At 34.7% G+C, this 22109-nt stretch overlaps 1 protein-coding gene across 3 annotated transcripts in view; it reads left to right on the top strand.

Moving 5' to 3' along the window:
• Positions 1–22109, top strand: part of PLCL2 (phospholipase C like 2) — a 101840-nt gene that overhangs the window by 67194 nt on the left and 12537 nt on the right. For all 3 annotated transcript variants that reach the window (XM_031590200.2, XM_090142596.1, XM_090142597.1), the window contains exons 5-6: positions 5611–5686; positions 19342–19451. In XM_031590200.2, the coding sequence (XP_031446060.2) occupies positions 5611–5686; positions 19342–19451 (186 nt within the window). The remainder of the gene's footprint in view (positions 1–5610; positions 5687–19341; positions 19452–22109) is intronic.

Here is a 22109-nt window from a genome sequence, read left to right as displayed (position 1 = left end):
GTACATTTCCTTCTTAGTGCTATAGCTGCATTCTTTTCCAGTTGAAAATAAAAGTCAGTATATATATAGTTCTAAACAACTCTTTATGCAACTGCAGAGCAAGCTGACTGGCAGGTGACACTGGAAGGACTGAGAACAAATTCCTTTTATAACAAAACACCGTTTTGATGCAACAAAATTGAATGCTGGACTGCTTAGGTAGAATTTATATGTATATTTAGTTAGAGCTGACAGTATTTTGTTTGTGTTCCCAGTACATATGGTGGCACCAGTTTGGCCACTGAATGATAAACAGTTTCCAGAAATGTCACAGAAGCGTATCCAATACACCAAGATTCAAGAGGAAAGAAGAATGTGAATAGCATTTTGTGGAGATAACTTTTTAAATAAAGATTTGGTTTATGCCTATTTTAAGTATGTTTTTTACTGTTGGAACATAGATCTGACAGTATTTTTAACACATGCTCTTCTTTTGTAGTGTACTTTAATTGCTAAAAATGAAATTAATCCTTGATGTCGCAACTCTCTCAGTGAAGGTATTTTCTCTCGCTGAGTTTCATCATCCTGACACAGCTTACCATTAGCTGGATTCTTGTAAAATGCAGCTGATATATCTCTTGGTATGCTACCTACCAGTTCCAGAGAAAGTGATAAATACTATAGTGGTCTTTTTTTTTTCCCCTGTCTCTCAAAGAATTCTGTCTCAAGGTTTGTATTCTTGTTAGAATGTAGTGTGTAAAATATTTAAGTTTAAATTCAATCTATGTCTTTCCCCTGAGTTGGAGGCATGAATAGAATGTTCTGTCTTCTACCAAAAAAGGTGTCTTCATCAGCCTGGTAAAAATAAATCTTGACTTCTTATTCAAAATCAGAATAATTTCACATAGTGTTAATAGAATGTGCATGTACATCCCTGTGAGCATTTATATACATATATATACTTCTACATATGTAAGTATATACTTATACCTGTACGTGCTTACATATATTACGTATTACATACATTATATTATCTTACATGTATAACATACTATATAGGTATATATAGATGTACACAGTATTAGTTCATAGATCTCACCTCTTCAGTAAAACAAAACGGACATAACAAAGCTCTGAAACACTAAAAATAATCTTAAAGGATATTCTAGACTTCTATATTCCTTTTTTATTATTTTCCTATAACTGTCCTAATAATATTTTCTGTTTTGCCAAGAAAAGAATAGATACTTTAAGTATATGATTTTTTCATTTGTATTGTGAAGATGCAGTCACAAAAGGGATGAATGTTACCAGTAGTAGTGGTAAAGTTCTATTAGTAGGAAACAGGAAGTGTTTTTTATTTCTAACCATTCTAACCATTTCTTTTCTAATACCCTTGATAGATTAAATAACTCAAATATTCTTATCATCTTTGTTGACATTTATTCTTTTGGTTGAATTACTGATTCTTTTAGTTTTTCTGATAAGTAGGTGAAATGGTTGCGTGATTTAGCAAATAGAGTTGAAGGAATAGATCAAACTGTCAGCCTGTCAAATATAAAGACTTCAAGGCTTGTAAGATGTACCTTGTATTTCTCATTTTCCATTGTCCAGAAAAATATGAACATAGTCCAGCCATTCCCGACACTTACATTGTAAGTACCAGAACTCTGGTCATAAGATGGATGAGAGGCAGGAATTGCAGGGAGAGCTGAAGCAATTCCAGTAAATGTTGTATGTTTTGTCTTTAAAAAATATTCACCGGATATTTGGAATCTGCACTTCCAGAGGAAAGCAACAGTAGAAATGGGAATTAATATTGTAAAAGACTGGGTATCTTTGTATAATATTTGTTCCTCTCTTAGAATAGGCATGCGTAATTTGTAGTACATTTTTAATGGAGAGATTTCTAACTGGTTGTTCCCTATTAAGCTTGCTTGCATTTCTCTTTCCAGTTTTGTCACTTAAAATACAAGTTAGCAGTGGTTAGGAAATTCCTGCTTTTTGATTGTCTTGTTTATTATATGCTTATGAAATGTACTCTAGAATATAATTTATTTTTCTCCTTTGCTTCCACAACTAATTCACCTTCAGAATTTCATTTCACATTCTGCTTGCAGACATTCATTCTCATACAGAAGCTTCTGCTTACTCTTCATTTTCTACTTTGCTTTTGTACCAAGCAGAAAACACACAAATATGATGTGGACCAACCAGCTGATGTTCTGTTTAAACAGTACTATTTATACTTAGTTGTTCTACATGCTATGCCTACCAAAAAGTCTTCAGTCTCTGTTAATATCTGCTTGATTGTTTCTGTGATACAATTTTGGCTAAAATTCCAGAAAGAATTTATATGTTTGTAACCCTTACTTTGTAAGGGTTGTAACAGATAGCTGAGTATTTACTGAGTGGTAGTTAAGTGTTGAGAAGCAATGTAATAATAAAATTGCAGTGAACTATTGTTATTGCTTCGTTAATCAAACAAAACTAGAAGGTGATGTGGACATGTACACACCTTACTGCTTGGTTCTTTCTTTAGTGAAAGATTTCTTTTTGTTTACAATAACAGCATGTAATTTTCTTTGACATCAACAAACTTGGGGCGTAGCATTAAATGGTGGTGGGAATCAACCTTTGAATTTTTGTTAGTTCAGCCAATTTTGCTTACTGATGCTGTTACTCTTAAATACAGCTTTGTATGTGTTTTAAAGGAAACTGAAGGTAAAGAAAGAAACTTGTTCTGGTATTGTTAATACCAAAATTTGTATCAGAATTATTTGTCACTTTTTTTTTCCCCAAAATTTGCAAGGGAAGCATTACATTTGATCTAAGGATATTTTTCATAACAAAACTGTGAAATGTTAAACCTCTAAATTATTATATCTTCTTCAGTATTAACCTTATCACAATGGAAGAACACTGATATTGTGATGTGTTTCTTTTCCTTCCATCTGCACTACTAGTGTGACTTTCTTATTCTTTCAAGTATAGGAGCTAAACAAAGAATCACCATGATGTGAACATATTTAGTCATCTTTGTGTACTGTTTTTTTTTTCTAAAAATTAGTGCAGAAGAGCAAGTTTTCAAATCTACCACTGTTACCACAATTTCTATTTTTATCTGCATGTAAAATGTATTATATGGAGGAACTGAGGGCATGGAAATTATTGTATACGTGCAGTCAGAAACACAGAGTAGACTAACACAGTGCAGTCACAGTATTTTGCACAATCCCTGCAGAAGAAATACCTTGAGTAGGCAGCATAACTGCTCTGTTACGAATTCCAATCAAAAATGTTCTCAGGTTAAGAGAAGAATCCCACATTATTGTGTGTTAGGATCCCAACCAAAAAAGAATTATACATGTTCAGCATTTTATTTTTCAAAGTGATTTTCAAAGCAGGAAAAACTCAGAGCAGAGTGTTTTACAATATCCTTTCAGCTAGTTAGTAAGCTAACTATTGCTTATTGGAAGTATATTTGCAGTTGATGTCAACCCTGCTTTGGACCTTTTCGCTTAAGTGCATTACAGAAAGAAATGTGTTTTTTGACATATATGTTGAAACACGTAAAATCCTTGCCTTTCAAGGAAATTTATGGTAGGTTCATTCGATTTCTGTATACTGCTTTGAAGAACCAATGATGATGAAACACTCCTTGACAAACCAGGAAAAGTTAATTTGCAGGGCTCCCTATGGAAGGCTTTCTGGGTAAAATATGCTATTGTTTAAAATGTGCTTCTCTGTACAATTGTTGTCTTTATCGCAACTAATTAGTAATTAGCATAATTCTATGCATAGGCAATTTTTGCCTGAGTGAGCATTGATATTTATATTCAAAGAACAATCCAGTTAAAAATGGGTAAGCTAAAATATTTCCCTTGCAGCTTAGCAACCTGATACAGTTACTATTTTTTCCTCACTTATTGTTATAGTTAGCATTTTTTTTTTTTAATTGACATAAGTCAGGATAAAGATGCTTTGAAATTATAAACAGATTAATCAGGATGTGAAGGTTAAATGTAAACATTATCCAGTACAGTGACCTCCACAGCTTTAGTTGTAGAAATTGACCTAGAATTCCTTTAGATACTTTGTCATTTACTTAAACTGGATTTTTGTCTAGCTGAAAATAATAGAAATCTGTAACGTAGTTTACATCCCCACAGGTGGTGTTCCTCCTTGCTTGCACGCTTTCTGTGATCCAAAATTTGGGGCTCATTTACCCACTTCTCCAAATTCACTCGTGTCTCACTTACATAATCACAAGGTTGGAAAGGGCCTACAAGATCATCTAGTCCAACCGTCCTCCCACTACTGTTGCTACCATAAGCCACTAAACCATATCTTGCAGCTTCTCATCCTGGCGCCTCTTGAACCCTGCCAGGGACGACGACTCCACCACCTCCCTGGGCAGCCATTCCAGTGCCTGACCACTCTCTGAGAGAAAAAGTTATTCCTTATGTCTAATCTAAATCTTCCCTGGCGCAACTTGCGGCTGTTTCCCCAGATCCTGTTTGTTGCCTGGGAGAAGAGGCTAAACCCCTCCTCATAACAACCTCCCTTCAGGAAGTTGTAGAGTGCACTTAGAGCAACGTTGAGGAAATCAGCCTCAGTGTATGTTGGCATCACTCAGCTGGGGAAAGTTTCCTCTACTAGGTGGGAGAAAGGACTGCTGTAGTCCTGCCTCTTAAAGCATTGTATTGGTGAGCAGCAATTTTGGATGTGTTTGATTTTCTTTTTCTTTTTCTTTTTTTTTTTTTTTTTTTTTTTCTGTAACCTGAAATGCTCCTGCTCATAATAGCAGTTGTAGTTCTTAAAGAAAAGAAAGTTCCACCTCAAGACTCAGATAAGCAGTATATCTAGCTTAACCACTGTTTTTGGTGAAGGGAAATCTGCTCATAGAAATAATGCTGCTTGATTAGATCCCAGAAACATTAATGGTTAAGGGGTAAAGCAAAGTCCATCTTCCTGAATACATATCCTGGGCTGAAGAATCTGCAGAGATCCATTTTAATCAGTGTGCTTTTGGCTGAGTTTCCATGAAAGGTTTTTGCTTGAGAAAGAAAGATCAAGTAAGGAAATCATTTATTGTCCTTATCCTCTAGTACAAGCCTTGAGTGATTTGTTTTTCTCCTTATCTCATGCACATGCACAAGTCAAGCCACAGAAAGGGAAAATACAGAGGAGCAAATCTGGAAAAACAATGGCATGATAAATATGGAAACAATTACTGGGTGATGAGCTATCGCCATCCTGAGTGTCTGAGTGACTAACAAAGAGGAAGCCTGCATCCAGGTTGTTTCTCCCAAGCCAACAAAAGAAAATAACCTGGTAAACAGTTGAATAATTTCCATATGTTTTGATAGATAATGAGTTATGGAATTGACATTTTACTCCAGTGTTCAGGAGATCCTGACCCAAAACCATCATGTTTTTTATGCCCTTATGCCACATTTGGGGCACTTCTCTGCTTGGTCATAACAAGAAAGAAGAATGTCTTCATTATGTTTAAAACAAATAATAGATTACTGATTTCAGTTTAAATTAAGAATATTTTCCAAATTTGAAATTGCCAGTAAAAAATGAATTTTACTGATATTTCTGTATGTTTTATTTTCTCTACAGATGATTCAGACCATCCGGACTCTAGTTGAAAATGCAGATAGCTTATATGAAAGGATAGTACAATGTCAGAAAGCGGGTGAGTGCACACTGTCTTTTAAAACTATTATAAAGAATTTATGACATTTTTCTTTATTTCCCAAAACTTTTGATTTATTTATTCAGCTATAGCACAAATATATATGTGTATTAGTTTACAGTAGTATACAGCAACAGTGAAAAGGATATTTCAAATAGTAGAAATGAAACAGCTGTAAAATTACAACTTATCTTTGGAAATCATAAATGTTTTATATGTGGACAGTACCTTGTCTTTATATTCATTTGCACACACAATATATTCAAGTTCAGGCACACGATTACAGGAAAAAAAATGATGCTCTTTCAGAGAATTCTTTTAATTGTGTACTAATACCTACTCTTCTACTATGTGAGAACTTTTTTTTTTGTCCTGGAAGTTTAATGTCTTCAGAATCCCTGGCAAAGTATCTTGTCTTCTGAAAATCACATAATAAACTATTATGTATATACTTTATTATGTGTATTAGTGTAGATATTTTGTCCCAGAGTTTCCATAGCTCTGTTAGATGAATATGCTCTAGTTCTGTGGATTTGTTACTTACCATATTGTCTGTTTAGAATAAAATAATTTTGTTTCAATTACATGCACCTTCTGTGGCAGTTTTTTCCTAGTCCATGGATGCACAAAATCTTTTTTAAAAAAACTTTGTTGCTATCTATGGTTCCCACCCACACATTCTCTGGAAGTTTTCCTGTTATTGATATATTTGAAACAGGTTGTATAGTCACTTTGTTCTTAGTCCTTTCACAAATTGTCCCCTTCTCACCTGATATGTTATAAAAATTTTCCATTTGGACACAAATATGAGTATTTAAGGCTACTACTTTATTTTGAATAGCGTCTCTGACTGCTGCTTAATCACACTGCTTTTCTTTTGATCACTCTCAAGTATTTTTTAAATAATTTGCTCAGAGTAATGGTGCATCTCATTCTGCATCAGAAACAGGAAATCTGCTAGAAAGTCAAAGTATCTGCAACCAGTAGTGTCATGCACAAATCAATTGGGACAAAGGCTTCTTATGTGCAAATACTTTTTTTTTTTCTATCTGATATTCAGCATTCTGCAGCAGCCATAGTCTTACATGGCTTACTTGCATTCTTTGGTCCCTTTCATTGCTGTCCACAAAATTTCAGTCTCTCTCTTTACAAACTCTTTTGTTAACAGGTGCCTTTCAACTCAGATGAGATGCAGGAAGGTGTACCCACTTTGAATTTCAGGATCTCCACTGTATTCTTAGTGTACACTCCTTAGACTCTGTGAACCTCAGCCAAACCATAGAACTGTCAAAATACTTGAGAAATTTACCTTGTCCTATTTACTTTAAATGGTCAAATATAAATAATCATAAACAACATGAGTGACAAAAATATTATTATATCTTGTTGGTACTGTGCCATATTTTTTAGCTACAGTGCTGTGTTAGACAACTTAGTTCCTTTGGTGAGATGCAAGGGAAAACCTTGTTGCCTACTATCCTCATGTTTTTAAGAGTTGTACCCTTTAGGAAAGATTGCTTGATACTAGGTCATACAGGTTCCTGTAAACTTGCACTTGTCTGATCTTCCTGTATCTTACAACTTTACTTGATTTAAAGTGCAATTGGGTACAAGAACCCTTTGTTTAAGAAGGCTAAAGATTTAAAACCAGTGGTAAGCAGTGAAGAGAGATTTTGATCTCATTTAGATGAGAAACCTACAGCACAATGACATAAGCCTAAGTATGGATTATGTAATAGATGCTGCTATTTAGGGCATCTGCAGCCCTGCAGGGTCAGGGTATTTGTTAAGATGAATGAGCAGTATTAAATTACATTTAAATATCAATGATTGTAAAAGATTTTCTCAAGACTAATTGATCTCAGTAGATACTACTCTATTTAATTCTGAATTAAGGATTATACTTTTTCCAGTATAGTTTCTTGATAAGGAAAAAGAAAAATTATGTATTTGACAGTGATTTTTTTTGTTTGTTTGTTCTATGGGTCAAGTTGTGAAAAAAAATGGAAAAATTAAGAAGCAAAACTGATAAGTGGGAATAAGCAGTAGGGTTATATTAACAGGCTTATTAGAGAAATCTGTCGAACTTTCTCTGTTAAACCATTTTCTGGCTTAACTTTAATGATAAGACTTTGACCCTCTTTTAAAGTTCAAAACTAATTTTGAAGTAACTGCAATATTATTTCTTCAGTTGGTAGCCTTTAGAGAATAAGCAAAGATATGATTCTTCCTATGACTTTTTTTCTGATTTTTTTCGGAATTCAGATTGTTTGCAGTTAATATTCTTTAGGAACATGAAAACATTTGTTAAACTTTTGTTCTTCTCTCGGTTTTTAAAAATTAATCCATATCAAAGAGCTTTTCCAGTTTCTTCATACCAGCATATTAATTTCAGCTCAGTACATTCAATTCTTAATTATTTATTGAAAGCATTTTAGGTACAACAACTAGCGAAAATATATGAAGAAAAAGATAGACTTACTTTAAAATGGTTTAATCAACATTTATTTTGTTGCTACTAAGTCAGCTGAATGTACCACAAGAAAATAAAGTGTAGGTGCTAAAGGGAGTTTAAAGATAATTCACTCTATACCTTTAATCTTTTACAAGACCTAAAATGCTACTATATCCTTTCTGGAATAAAGAATTCGAATGTCCAGATCACCTTATCCCATCCCTGTCCTCCTTTATATTCTTCCACTTTTTTTTGAATCACCAGTTGCACTTAATTCAAATGCTGTCTGAATTAATCAGTGGGTAAAAGAGAGAACCAAAGCTTAGGTTGTATTTTGGTGTTCAGAGGCAAAAGCTCAGCAGTACACTTGGTATCCCACGTGTTCATTAAATGATCAGCAGCAAATCATGAGTGAACACAGTTTGCTGGTGACGAAGAATTGTTGAGTGTACTCAAATCTAGATTGGACTGTGAAACAGTACGGTGGGATCTTGTGACATTAAGCAGTGAATTGAATTAAACAGTGTGTGAAATGTAACATCAATAAGTTAAATTAATGTGCACATGGAAGAAAATAGCTGTGTCAATACCTGAAAGAAATGCATTTAAGTTTACTGTTTTAATTCAGGAAATGGAGTTCTCCAGCACTGCATGCTGATCATTCAGATCTCTCTTTTTTCCTGTATGATTTTAGAAGTATAGTTTTCCCTAGTTATCTGTGCAGCCAGAACTCTTGTTCAGGTTCTAATCTTCTGAGAGTTTGACACCCCTGTCCTTTTCTCTGAGCTTGACCATTTTAATTTTACCTTCCTGACACCATTTTCCTGCTCTCATTTCGATAATGTTTCTCCCAATATTCATCTCTCTACTTTTTCCTTATTCTACACTGGCTGAGCTCCTTTTACTTTTCTTGCATTTGCTCATCTGGTAACAAGAATTTCCATTGTCTGATAGCTGGTGAGCCATCATCCTGCTATCTATCATGTTGCCCCACATACTCACTGTAAACATCCACAGGGCTGCTTCCTCTGAATTGATTTTTAAAATTCTCCTACAAATATAGCTGGATTGACACATGTCCTCCTACTACCTTAACAAAAATAGCTTTCGTTGCTTCCTTGCACTCATTCCTCTTTCTTTGCCCATCTGTTATCGTTTTTCCTTATGGTTAGATTCCAGGTTGTTGGAGCAAGAACTGTCTCATTTATTCCATCTGTACAGTGACAAAACCAGCAGGGACTTGGGTTATTAAACAATGCAGGTAGTAAAAGACAGAAAATGAGTACATGTTTTAATATGTACTCCAAAGCAGTATCAGAACAGGATACTATTTGAAGAAGATCCAGCATGCAGCAAATGACATGATAATGACCATACTGCAAATTCTTCTTGAAGTTGAAAACTAAAATAATAAAATTCATTTTGTTTTAATAGCTTTTCAGAAAAACTGTATGTTTACAGAGCTGTTTAATATTTCTTTCCATTATTTGTAGTCTAAATTGGTTTTAGACTTAGGATCCATTATAACAAAGCATGTAAGATGCAGAAAAAATAATATTGTACATTATATGCTATGTACATTCTAGGTAATCCACTAATAGAGGAAAATAAATGATTATAATTAAATATTGAGGAGCACTTTTGACTAAATATATAGACAGGCAGTTGAGATCTTTTTAACCAATGAAAGAGAGTGACTAGAACAGTTTTTCCCAACATTTTTGCAGTTAACTCTGATTTGGAAGAGAATTTGCAGTTTCTTGACATGATATCATATGATTTACACAGATCTGTCAGAGTTTATTAATTTGTACCTTCTGAAGTAATGTCTTTCATCAATAAGTCTTGATTTCTGATCAGAAGCTACAGCAACTAATGTTGGCTTCATATGTGGGCTACTGAAAAAATGCTACTTTATATATTACATTTGTACTCCCTAAGAGAACAATATTTAATGTGTTTGCATCAGTAGTCTGTACTGATCTTCAAGTTAAAACTTAGAATTGGATCCTTTTGTGTGTTTTTCATGAGGTTCACTTTTAAAAGTAAAACATCTACAGTATTTACACCCAGTGCCTAAACTCTAACGTCCATTAGACTAAAATAGCACTCTGAGGCCTCTTTAATTCTGTTTCCATTCTTCTGAAATACCTGCTTTTCTTCACTTTTTCCTTTTTCCCATTTTTTAATAGGCCAGCTATCAAATAGTTTTATAGTCTGCAGTTATTTAATCCTGTCTGTCTCTCTTGTGCCTTGAATATTTTTGAATCCACATTCCACCATGGAGGGGAAACATGAAGAAATAGGTGTGGAATAACCACCGTGGATGGTGTTTTTTATGATAAATTGATGTATCACAGAACTTTTGGTGTTGCAGGGGGCCTCTGGAGATCATCTAGTCCAACTTCCCTGCTTTAGGCAAGTTCCCTAGAGTAGGTTACACGGGAAAGCGGTTTTTAAAATCTCCAGAGGAGGCTTCTCAGCCTCTCTGGGCAGCTCATCCCAGTACTCTGTCACCCTCAAAGTAAAGTTATTTCTCATATTCCAGTGGAACTTACTGTGTTCTAGTTTGTGCCCGTTACCTCTTGTCCTGTCTCTGAGCACCACCAAAAAGAGCCTGGTCCCATCATCCCGATACCTGCCCTTTAGGTATTTATAAGCATCGATGAGATCCCCTCTCAGTCTTCTCCATGCTGAACTTTTCCAATTCCAGGTCTCTCAACCTTTCCTTTTAAGAGAGATACACCAGGATCTTCATCGTCTTTGTAGCTCTTTGCTGGACTCTCCAGTGGGTAAATGATACATTCCTGGAATCATCTAACTTAGCACTTTTCTGAGGAAAATGCATATACTTGACTAAATGTATCTCAATGTCATTCTTACAGTTCAAGTAGTCATTTGTTGAACATCCTATTTTGGCCTCACCAGCACAGGTGACATAGGTGGCAGACTATGCTGAAATATGGTGTTAGAAGTCTAAATTCTTTGCATTCTGGTTGTTATCATATTCACTTGCCGTGCTGCTTTTCTTTATATTCTCAGTTCAACTTCATTTACAAGTTTATTTTGCCATGTAGATTTATGTTTAAATGCTGTACTTAAAAGATTGTAAAAACACTTAAACTAATGCAGAGTTTGTAGTGTTCTTGTGAGCTTGCCTCTTCACGTGAAGTCTTTTTTCCTTACAGTTAATTTGATACTAGCAATGTAACAGATCGGGTCATATTAGTGATGAATGAGCTGCATGTTCAACTCCCAGTAGCTTCAGTAGCAGAAATAATTGTAAAATACCATTATATACTAGAAATATTAATACAGTTGTGAAAGACTGAAATAATAGTCTTGATTTAAGTGTGGTTTCCCTAAAGCAAAAATATTTGCAAAATTAATCTGATATTAGCTTGCAATTTGTATTTGCCTTCTATGATTAACCTGATTAAATAGGGAAGATTAATTTTATATCTGAAGATATTTAGAGGTACGCTAGAATGCACACAAGTACAACAGACATTTTGTGTGCTAAGGTGTGATCAAAGGCTGTATTGTTATCCTAACTAATATCTAATCCAAAACAGCAGGAAAGAATGAGGCATTCTTCTATCCTCCCGTCAGACTGTCTGTATCTACATGTGAGGACAGAACAAGTACAGCAGCTGCTAAGGCGAGTCAATGCTTCCACCCTATCCATAGATAGAAGTTAAGGAAAAAATAGTAAATTGTTAGAAATAATACAGCTGAAAGAGAAATTTTATAATATGTTTTATTAACTGAAGGGCTATACTTCAAAGAGAGATGAATGAGTTTTCAGAAGCACATTCATTTAATTCTTCATACTTTAAACAATAACAAATTCCAAGTGAAACACAGGGTGTTTGACACTTAATTGTGTTAATCAGATAATTTGGTAGGAAAAGGTAGCCAACTTCTCTGAAGCAGAAGGTAGCATTAAAGAATGGAGAAGTAGCATTCTTGTTGAACAGTAAGAGATAGTAATTACTGTTGCCAGTGCAACAATGTGGGCACAGCAGGATCTGAAGACTGGGAGAAATTACAATGTACCATAAATCAATGTCCTTATTAAGTCTGCTTTCTGGCATTCAGTAACATTAGGAATTTTTTTTCTTAGACTTTCAGTGTTCTCTCTTGAGGATCACAGCTGATAAATAAAAGATGGAAACAGCAGTATGTGGAAAAAAATATTCGGCTCCATTTCCACTCTGTGTTTCTACCCTTATTGACAGCAGTAATTCATTCTCATGTGGTAGTGGCTTAAGTTCACCCACATTTAGAAATGTGATCTGTCCTTGTTGGCTACAGTTTGCCAGAAATCAGGATGGGATACTATGGGTCTTCTTTTCAGTGTAAGTGTCTTAATTTGTGAAGGCCTAGTTTTTTGTGTATTTTCTACACTATCGGGGGCTCATGAAAAGTGTAGGTGTGTGAGTCTTGAGTATTTCACTGCTTGATAAACGTTTTGTTGACTTTGTTGTCTAGAAAATTTTACGCAGGACTGTTGAAGGTGTTTGAGGAAGTTGAAGCTTGTTATGCATTTATGGAAGTTATCAAACTGTAATTAAGTCATGGCCAGATGTCCTCTTTGTATTTCTGTAGCAGCATAAATTTGGTGTTACAGCTACTTTTAATTTCTTCTAACAGCGGTTCAGTAAAAAGTTGGTGTATTGTGAGACCATCTTATGGTGAATTACTGAATTACTGTGATGAGTATGGAATGGATGTATTGGGATTGAAAGACTAAATACTGATGTTGGTAGCAGAGAGGATGTTTTTAGGCAGATTATGATCTGCCTAAACATGATTGTGATCATTTGAGGTGTTGGAATAAGAAAGGTATCTTAGGCATACAATTTTTCTTCCCTACTTCAGAAGAATAATGGAGCATCAGGCATCAGAAAGTCTTTTTAACCCTCCAAGTGGAGGCAGGACATGGCTGGCTATATATGGGGAATATTCTTATTTAGTAAGGACATACAGCACGTTGCCAAAGAAGTTGAAACAATTAAAAAATACTGAGCAGTTTATTTAGCTAATATATTATTTCATCAACTATTAACCTAAATATTTTGAATGCAAATAATTCTGACCTGGAGCTTCTTGAAACTGAAGATCAACGTACATAATCCTCTAGTTATGATGTAAAATATTTTGGGTGACTTCAGTGGGAAGCGGGTGCTTGAAATTATGTGTGCATCTAATCCTTTTTCCTGTTAAGACTCAGTTTTTGTAGCTTAAAGTGATACACAATACAATGGTGCACGGAGAAGTAATTTATTAAAGAATATTTTAAATCTTTGTATGAAAAGTTTTCTGTAAGCAAAATTACTTGAGAATTTACAGCTATAGTAATTTCTATTGCTCCTCTAACATGATTTGTATGATTTGTTGCAGAAGTGATCTGGTAACCAGACTCTTCTCTCAAGAACTTTTCTGATAAATTTTGTTTTAAGAAGAAATTATTTATGAGGTTGAAATACCTGAATGTTAAGGAAATATAATCAGAAAGAAAACTACTAAGAAACATATTTTGTTCAGAAAAAAATTAAAGCCTTGGCCTTCAAAGATACAGGCAAATGTAGCAGCTGTATGTGCAGATTAAGTATTTATGGGTCGAAATGGGCACTTACATTTTAAATTCTTTCCTAGAATTCTTTCCTAGGTAGAAAAATGTTCAAGCCTGAAGTGCTTTCTTGGATTTTTTTTTTTTTTTCAAAAAGAATGTACATAGTAATTGAGCTGCAGTCTGTGGTAATCTAATGAAGAGCTGTATGCTATTTTCCTCAAGTTTTTAAAATATTTAATTCTTAATTATTTTTATTACCTATTTATTAATATATTGAAAAATATTTAATTCACTCCTAAATCAAAGCACTCTTCCAAGAATGAAATAAAACATATTTAACTTGGCAGAAGTTAAGTACTTAACAAAAGTGTGAGTAGAAACCTGGCTTTAGAAATACAGTATAGTAAGTATTGTGCTCACTGTTTCAGTAGGGATTCCATAAAAAACAAATATCTCAACTATCAGCTAAAGAAATGGTTTAATTTTTATACCCATAAATGGAGTTTGTATGTCAGGGCGTTGTGATAGTAAATCTTAAAAAAAAAAAAAAGAATAGAAAAGAAAAGAAATTCCAAAGTTCCAAGCAGGTTAATTGCTTCTAATGCTTTTAATATGCTCTTTTTAAGTAGTTTAAAAATAATAACAATGAGTTATGCTGCTTTGTATATCATATTTTTATCATATTTTAATCCATATTATAGGTGCAGTACCTTGAGGTGACTACAGTGCTGTGAGAAGACTAGCTTGGTCTTGGTCTTGTTTTGACTCTGTTGATGCTTTCAACATACTTCCTTAACATTGTCTCAGACATTCAGGAAGTACGGACTAGATAAGAGGAGAGTGAGGTGGGCTGAAAGTTATCTGACCAGCCAGGCTTAAAGCTCTGCCTCAACAGCATTTAACAGGCAGACCACAGCATTTGGCCATATGTAGATTTCTAAACAACAGGAAGTAAAACCTGTAGTTAAGGCAATGTAAGTCACTGCATTCTAATTCATAAGTGAGACTGAGCTATCTCGGTTAACATAAATGAGAGGTTGTGATCACTACTCAGTAGTAATATTTGCTCAAAACAGCACAAACAAACCTTAAGATAATCTCCTGAACAGTGATATTAAAATTCTTTTCAACATTGTGATAAATGGGACAGATTAAATTCCCATTAGTTCATTGCGCTACTAGTAATAAACTAGATTAATTCTGGTAGTATAATTGGTAATTACATAAGATAGAGCAGGATGCAAAAGATAAGTGGGTGTTGTCATTCCTGAGCTGTTCAGAACCATGGGTGTCTTACCTTTTTCAAGCTGTTTTCACTCGGTTAAGTTGGTTAAGTCTGTATGATTAATAAGAAATCAACTTGTTTTTATTGTGTTGTATGTCATTCTATACACAATTATGATGGCTGGGATTAACAAATCTATCATAGATGATTTCTCTCAGCGTGAGAGGAGCTCTCTTTCCTCCCGACTGTAATTTTCACTAGAGACAAAATCTTATTGCAGTTCTTATTTAGCCAGGTATTGCTGAGCAGACATTTATCTACTGAGCCTTTCTCAGCTCCTTTTTATTGCTTTTTCTCTTTTCAAATTTTCCTGGTAAGCCAACTACGTCAACCTTTCTCGACAGCTTCAATTCCTACAACTATAGAATTCAGAGTCTGTATACATTGGTATGAGTATCTTAGGAGACGATTGTTAAAATTAATTTGTGGAGATGAAAGTGGACAGCTTTTGATAGATTTATGGCTGTCGTCTCACTCTTTACACTGATCTCCTAAGTCAAGAGCTTTCATACTCAGATAGATCACTTCCATCAGCATTCTGAGAGATGTAGTGCTTCATTTCACATCAGTTGGATATTACACTAATGTTGTTACTTACTGATGACAGCACTTTGGTTTTGATTCAGCATAAGATGCTACTAAGTGCAAATCCGTGATTAATTTGTAACAGGCCTTTCTGAAGAAGGGTGGGGATGGGGGGATGCTTTCTGGCCAACACTGAGAGGCCTTCATACAGTCTTCATTTGCCATTCCTATTTGCTGTGCAGGTTGCAGCAGAATGAAATGCCTGCTAAGCATAGCAAATGTACGCTCTGGAGTGACACAGAGGTATTTAGAGAGTGACCATGTTGCCATGGTTCCTTATATATATCACCTTTTGAGGAATTCTTGTTCAACTCTATACTGTTTATGTTCATTTTTTTTTTTTTATTATTTCATATTGACCTTCAGTGATAACACCGAATTTAAAAGTCAAGAAATGCATCTCTTGAGAATGCTCTTGTCATCTGTTCTGTTAAAGGAAAAAAGGAAGCCATCTTCCTCTTTCACAAAGTAGTAGCTCTTTTATAGTTTAGGGCTTTTTTCACTGGGAGAAATACGACTAAATGTTAATAATGACATTACCATTGCATTAGTGTACTCTGGCATTCTATGAAATTTTCATGATCACAGAGAAATTTGTGGGTGATGTCTTTTTTTAATAGCTGCTAGTAAAAATGGAAAGCATGAGTAACTTGTATTTCTTGCATTAAACAGGTGGTATACATAGAAATATGGTAAGAGTGATAAATCAAATTAGCATAATGACTATTACCCTCCAAGAGATGTTAGGCAGTTCAAGGTACTAATGGACTAATAATTCTAGAAGTAGTTAAGCCTCATAAAGCTAACTTGCTTACCATATCTTAATGAAAGCAAGAGCTGAATTTTTGCTTGCAAGGATATAGAAAATCCTGTGAATTTATTTATTAAAAAAGAGGTTTTTTTAAGCTTATCTTAAAGGCACTTTCAAGTGACTGTGTGAACATATTTGTCATTTTATTAATGAATTGTGAATGCAAATCTCTTTCTTCCCTTTTTCCTTTTATCTTCTGAAAGTCAGCTTCATTTTGGAATTTAACACTTCTGTTATTACTTTGCCAATATTAATGCATGAAAATAGCCAGTTCTGAGAAAAAATTACACAAGAAAAACAAGTAGGGACAAAGAAGGAGAATACCAGGAGAAATGTAGTCAATAGATGAATGCTGTGCTGCATTCATACTTTATAATTAAGGCTCAGGTTGCCCATATACTGTATAGGGAACATGGCTAATTCCAACCAGCAGATGGAAAAAAAATGAGACTGATACAGTTCAGAGGTGAAATAATGAAAGGTGAAATAATCCATTTAAGTTTACCTGGCAAATTGCTAATAGCAACAGAAATATGATTTAAATCCATTAGCTTCTGGTTCTATGTTTAGTTTGGAATGGGATTCCTTTTAGTTTACAGTGATAATGAGGAGTTGTCCTTTCCTGTCTGGAAGAAGAGTTGAGGACAGAGGTGTGATTAGTGCTTGTTAAGCAGGTGACTTGTTTGTCAAAGTTTTACATGTGTATGCCTTGGTGGGATCATCTGACATGATTTTGTTTTCTGAAAAAAGGGCAATGCGATGTTGCTGCCAACTGCTCGGAGTATTTAGCTCGAGTGGAATGGCTTTGACAAAACAGAATTGTAGCTCAGCTTGAGTGTGAAGAAGGTGATCACCACAGAAGGTCCTCAGTGTGCCATAAATGATGAGTTCTTCTAGCTAGCAGAACATTTGGAGACTGTTGTCTCCATGTCTGTATTACCAGTGATATTGTATAAATTAGAATAATCTATAATCTGCAAAGCATCGATTTCACACCATTTATGCAGTCCCTCAGCATTATTCTTAATCTCAGAGTAGCTTTGCTTCATGGTTGTTATTAGTCACTAGTGCCCATGGGCTAGGATTTGAAGGGGAGTATTTATAAAGATGGAGATGAGGTTAATGCATCAGTACTGCAGTTCTGTAAGCGTGCTGCTTGTGTTCTTGTCCTTTCACTTTTTTAATGTAATAACAGCTGATAACGGGGTTATGCTGCAAGTCACCTGCTTATATTCCATACACCTTGCTTATTTATTTATTCTTCTGAGAATTGGAGTATAGAACTCCAAGTTTATCAGCATAATCTCGGCATAAATGGTGCGGATAAGATAATCTCTATTGTTATGAAGGCTCTAAAAATGTAGTGTTCTAAATATGGGTCTGTGCACCATCTTTCCATGATCACACTGGGAGGTGTTTTTTTTGTTTTTTTTTTTTTGTTTTTTTTGATGATGATCTGAACAGAAAACAGATACTTGGAAACAGTGATGGATGGAGGAACTTTAATTTCTCACCTGGTTTAAGACTGAGGAAATGCCAAATGAATGCTTTTCTTAAGGCTGTACTCTCAGTGCAGAGGTAGAGCAATGGAGAAGTATTTTGAATTAAAAACAATACAGTAGTTTAATTCAGGGAAAGTATATGCTGTCTATTTTTCTTGCAGTAAAATTTACATGATAAGAAAAGTTAACAAGGGTTTTTTTTGTCTGTCTTTGAAATTAATTTATGAAACATTTTTAATTTTTTATATATACATATATATATATATATATATATGTTTATGTAGGAATAATAAGGTAAACAAGAATATGATGAAAACATTCAGACATATCTTTCTTTTGTATTAAGACATGAGTGTGAGGCTGAGAGATTACAGAGAAGAGCAGATACAATAATGCCCTTAAAAGTCAACCTACTCTGATTAGGATTGACAGGCAACACAGATTTGTATGTGGATTTCATGGCAATTAATTCCATGTAAATTTTAAAGCACATCTACTCAAGAGCAGATAGAAGAAATGAATCAATGTAGTTAATGGGATAATTTAGATTCACACTATACCTTGATTTTAAATTCATAGCTGTAAATTGTATTATGTAACTCTATGTTATTACTGATGGAGACCTTCAGAGAACAGTTTAAGAAGGGAGGAGGATTACTGTAATGCAGGCTGTGATGATGTGTATATCCATGGAAGGACATGCTACTTTCTGTGTAGGAAGGAAACTGTGTTTCAAACTTCTTTATGTATGACTTGGAGCAGCATCATGGAAAGCAATTTATTTGTTATTAAGTCTGTACATTTCAGTGTACAGATGTATGCTCTGGTCATTCTACTGCATTGAATTTTGCAGTAAATTTTTGGGTCAGGGTCTGTCAGATGCAAGTTGCATGGAGACAGTAGTTTACATGAGTGTAAATGTTCTTGGTGGTTCACTCCGCTGCCACCTTTTTCACCACCATTTGTGCCCTTTCCCTCAGGGGTAAGGTGAGAAGGCTGTATTCTGCATGGCTCCCAGCACGTAAATTGGGCAACTGTGATGTAGATTTGGTGCGCAATAGAGCAAAGCACAAAATAAATTTGTTGGGACATATTTTGTGAAATTAATGCTTCCATTTCGCGGTGATCCACAAGATGGTCTTCACATGTAGTGCAACAGATTCTATTGTGATTGAAAAATATTTTATATAGTAAATATTTGTTTGGCTCCATGTTTCTAAGGTAGTGACCCAGCAGGTCTTGCAGTGTAGATTTTGACTTAGAGAGATCTGAGTATATTGGCATGTACTATAACTTCACGGATATATTTGTGCTTGAAGAATGAAATTTCTGGAGTTTTTTCATTGTTCTTTACCTTTTTAGTTTCAAATCACTGTTTCTATGATCACAGAAATACATGAAAATAATTACTATATTATTCCCTCTTTTACTCTCCACAGCAATGGAGTTTCATGAAAACCTGCACAATATAGGAGCAAGAGAAGGCTTAAAAGAAAGAAAACTGCAAAAATCAATAGAAAGCTTTACATGGAATATTACAATTTTAAAGGTAATGTGTCTTCCATTAGTTAGTTATTTTTCAATTCACAGGTGGTGTTCTGATGTTATTATTGGTCATTATTCTGTCTTATAGCTCAACTAGATTTGTTCACTTTTATGGTCATTTTCAACATTCATTACTTTGAAAAACACAGCAGACTGACAGCATGTTTTTGTACTTTTATATATTATTTTGGAGGTTATTTCATTTTGTTTGTCCCTGAGGTTTTTGTTTTAAAACCTCTTAATATCAACAGGACTCACTGTAATCTTGAATACATGGGTGAAATGAGTTCTGATTCGTATGAAGCTGCTTGGTCTGGGAGGAAGTTGTGCTGCCAGGTAAACCCTGTTCTTTGATTTCAAAGGAAGTGAGAGTATTCAGGGTAATGTGGCTACTGGAAAACAAAAGGGAAGATGTTGCTATTGCAGTCAGCGATGAATGGCAATTAAAGGTACATACAAAACATACAAATCATCCGTACTATAGTAAAGTGAGCATATATGACCCATGTTTTCTCTGCCTTTTGTTGAGCACATTTGCCTATATTTTTACATAACTTTAAATGATGTAATAAAAGAAGTACTTTCAGCTAGAAACCCTCAGGAAACTTGAATGTGGATTGGTTTTCAAGTTTCTTATCTCTTGTCTTTCATCTTGGCAGAGTATAACAAAACTTACAGAGACAGCAAAACTGCCTAACCTAATTTATTCCCTTGACACTATCCTTCTAGCCCAAATTATTCAAATTTTGTGTTTACATCTACTAATGAGTTCTTCTTTCCCACTCAAATATTTCATTGCTATATTAAACTATAAAATCTGTTTTAGTTAGAATTTTCTCCCACATGTGTTTTATTTTTAGTTCTTATTATTGGAAATGGAATTAGCTACTGCTTCTCTTTACAGTGGACTACTACAGAAAACCTGTAATGTAGTCATATCTCTGCTTTCTGTGTTGGTTTCAGCTGTTAAGCTTTTCTCTGTACTGCTTGCTGTTCCCGTCCAGAACAGAAGAGGATCAAAATGAGGTCAAATTTGCTTCAGTGTGTACACTTAATGCATTCTAAAACCGTATTTGCAGATTCTGCTTTGAGATCAAAGAACCAGACTGTTACTTTTCCCTTATTAGGGCAGTATTTCCTGAAGATGATACATGCGATGCGTCAAATACAAACCTGTACTAACCAGGAGATTAACAGAGGAGGAGAGTCAGTTCAGTGGGATTGGACAAATTTCTAGAATCACAGAATGTTGCGAATTGGAAGGAACCCACAGGCATCACTGAGTGCAAACCTTGGCTCTGTACAGGACCACCCCAAAATCAAACCCTATGTCTGAGAATGTTGTCCAAATGCTTCTTGAACTCTGACAGGCTCTGACAGATTCTGCTTCTTAATTTCCTGTCAAAACTATCAGATACCATTTGGAGAAGTAATATTTATTTTAATTCTTCCAGAAGTAACAGTAGCTTTGCTTCATCTCTTATTTCCATTCAAAATGTAAAGGCTGCTGGGGGGAAGGCTTTGCAGTTGGTGAATGACTGACCTGTGAAATCAGGATTTCTGTGTAAGCCAGGAACTGGAGAACCCATACTGGAGATCTGACTCCTGAGAGCACAGATGGGCTTTTGTGTGTGTCCCTGGGATTAATGTATTTTTGAAGTTAGAAGGCCTTCCTTTTGAAGAGATTATTGAGGAAATCTTTTCATCATTGACATTGTTTTTTTTTTCTGGTCCAAGATTAAGGTTTCTTCTATAGGAAGGTATTTCTGGATACTTCAGCAAAAAATTGATGTGTAATCAACCTTTTGTAGCAGGTCTTATTACAGAAGATTCATGTATGTTGTGACATCTTAAAAATTCTCTACAGATATTACAGTTCACAAATACTATAGTTCACATATATTAAGGTTTTTTTTTTTTCATGCTTTCTACAGAAAGTTAGAGCTTGTGATTTCTCAAAGTAAAACACATTTGGCTTTTTTACTTTGGACTCTAAAACTATAGGCTGTAACTATAATTTGTCTTGAGTGATATAACTAAAGAGGAAAAGTTTGAGTTTCTTAGATGCTGCTTCTCCTGTCTGGACGAAAGAACTTGCAGCCATAATTTTGACCTATGTTGCTATGTTTTTTGGAGCAGCTCTCTTAATTCTTCATGAACATGATCATCAGCTCTTTCCAAGAGGAGTAGTCTGCTCATGTGTTGTGACTGATACATTTTCCAAACTGATTAAGTTGCATTTTGCCCTCAAGGCAAAATTGATATTCTTTATCTTAATTGGGACATTTTGGCATGGTTGATGCAATGGAAAGTCTGATAAAATGACAAAATTGACAGCTTAATTCTAGGGGAAATCTTTGCTAGAAGAGCTGACCTATCTACAAGGGCTGTTCCCAGTTTTAGAGGTCTTACTGCTAGACTGTTTTTCTCTTTCAGATAGTTTATTTGCAAGACCACTTGTTGGTAATTTATTTATTGTTATGATTCAAACTGATAGCACTCATATTTTCTAAACACTGATAATCACATTTCCTGCCAGAAAGAGTGCACCAGCTGAAAAAAATCACGTTTAAGTGCTGTTTAAGCAGATTTCTGCAAACAACCCAATAAAACAATTTGTAGATTTCACTGGCATAGCAAAACTTTGGAAAAAAAAAAAGGC

This window comes from Phasianus colchicus, chromosome 6 (assembly GCF_987193195.1).
Source record: "Phasianus colchicus chromosome 6, bPhaCol1.hap1.1, whole genome shotgun sequence".
NCBI classification, from domain to species: domain Eukaryota; kingdom Metazoa; phylum Chordata; class Aves; order Galliformes; family Phasianidae; genus Phasianus; species Phasianus colchicus.
Note: the sequence above shows the minus strand (reverse complement) of the source record. Positions and strands in the feature narration are given on the sequence as shown.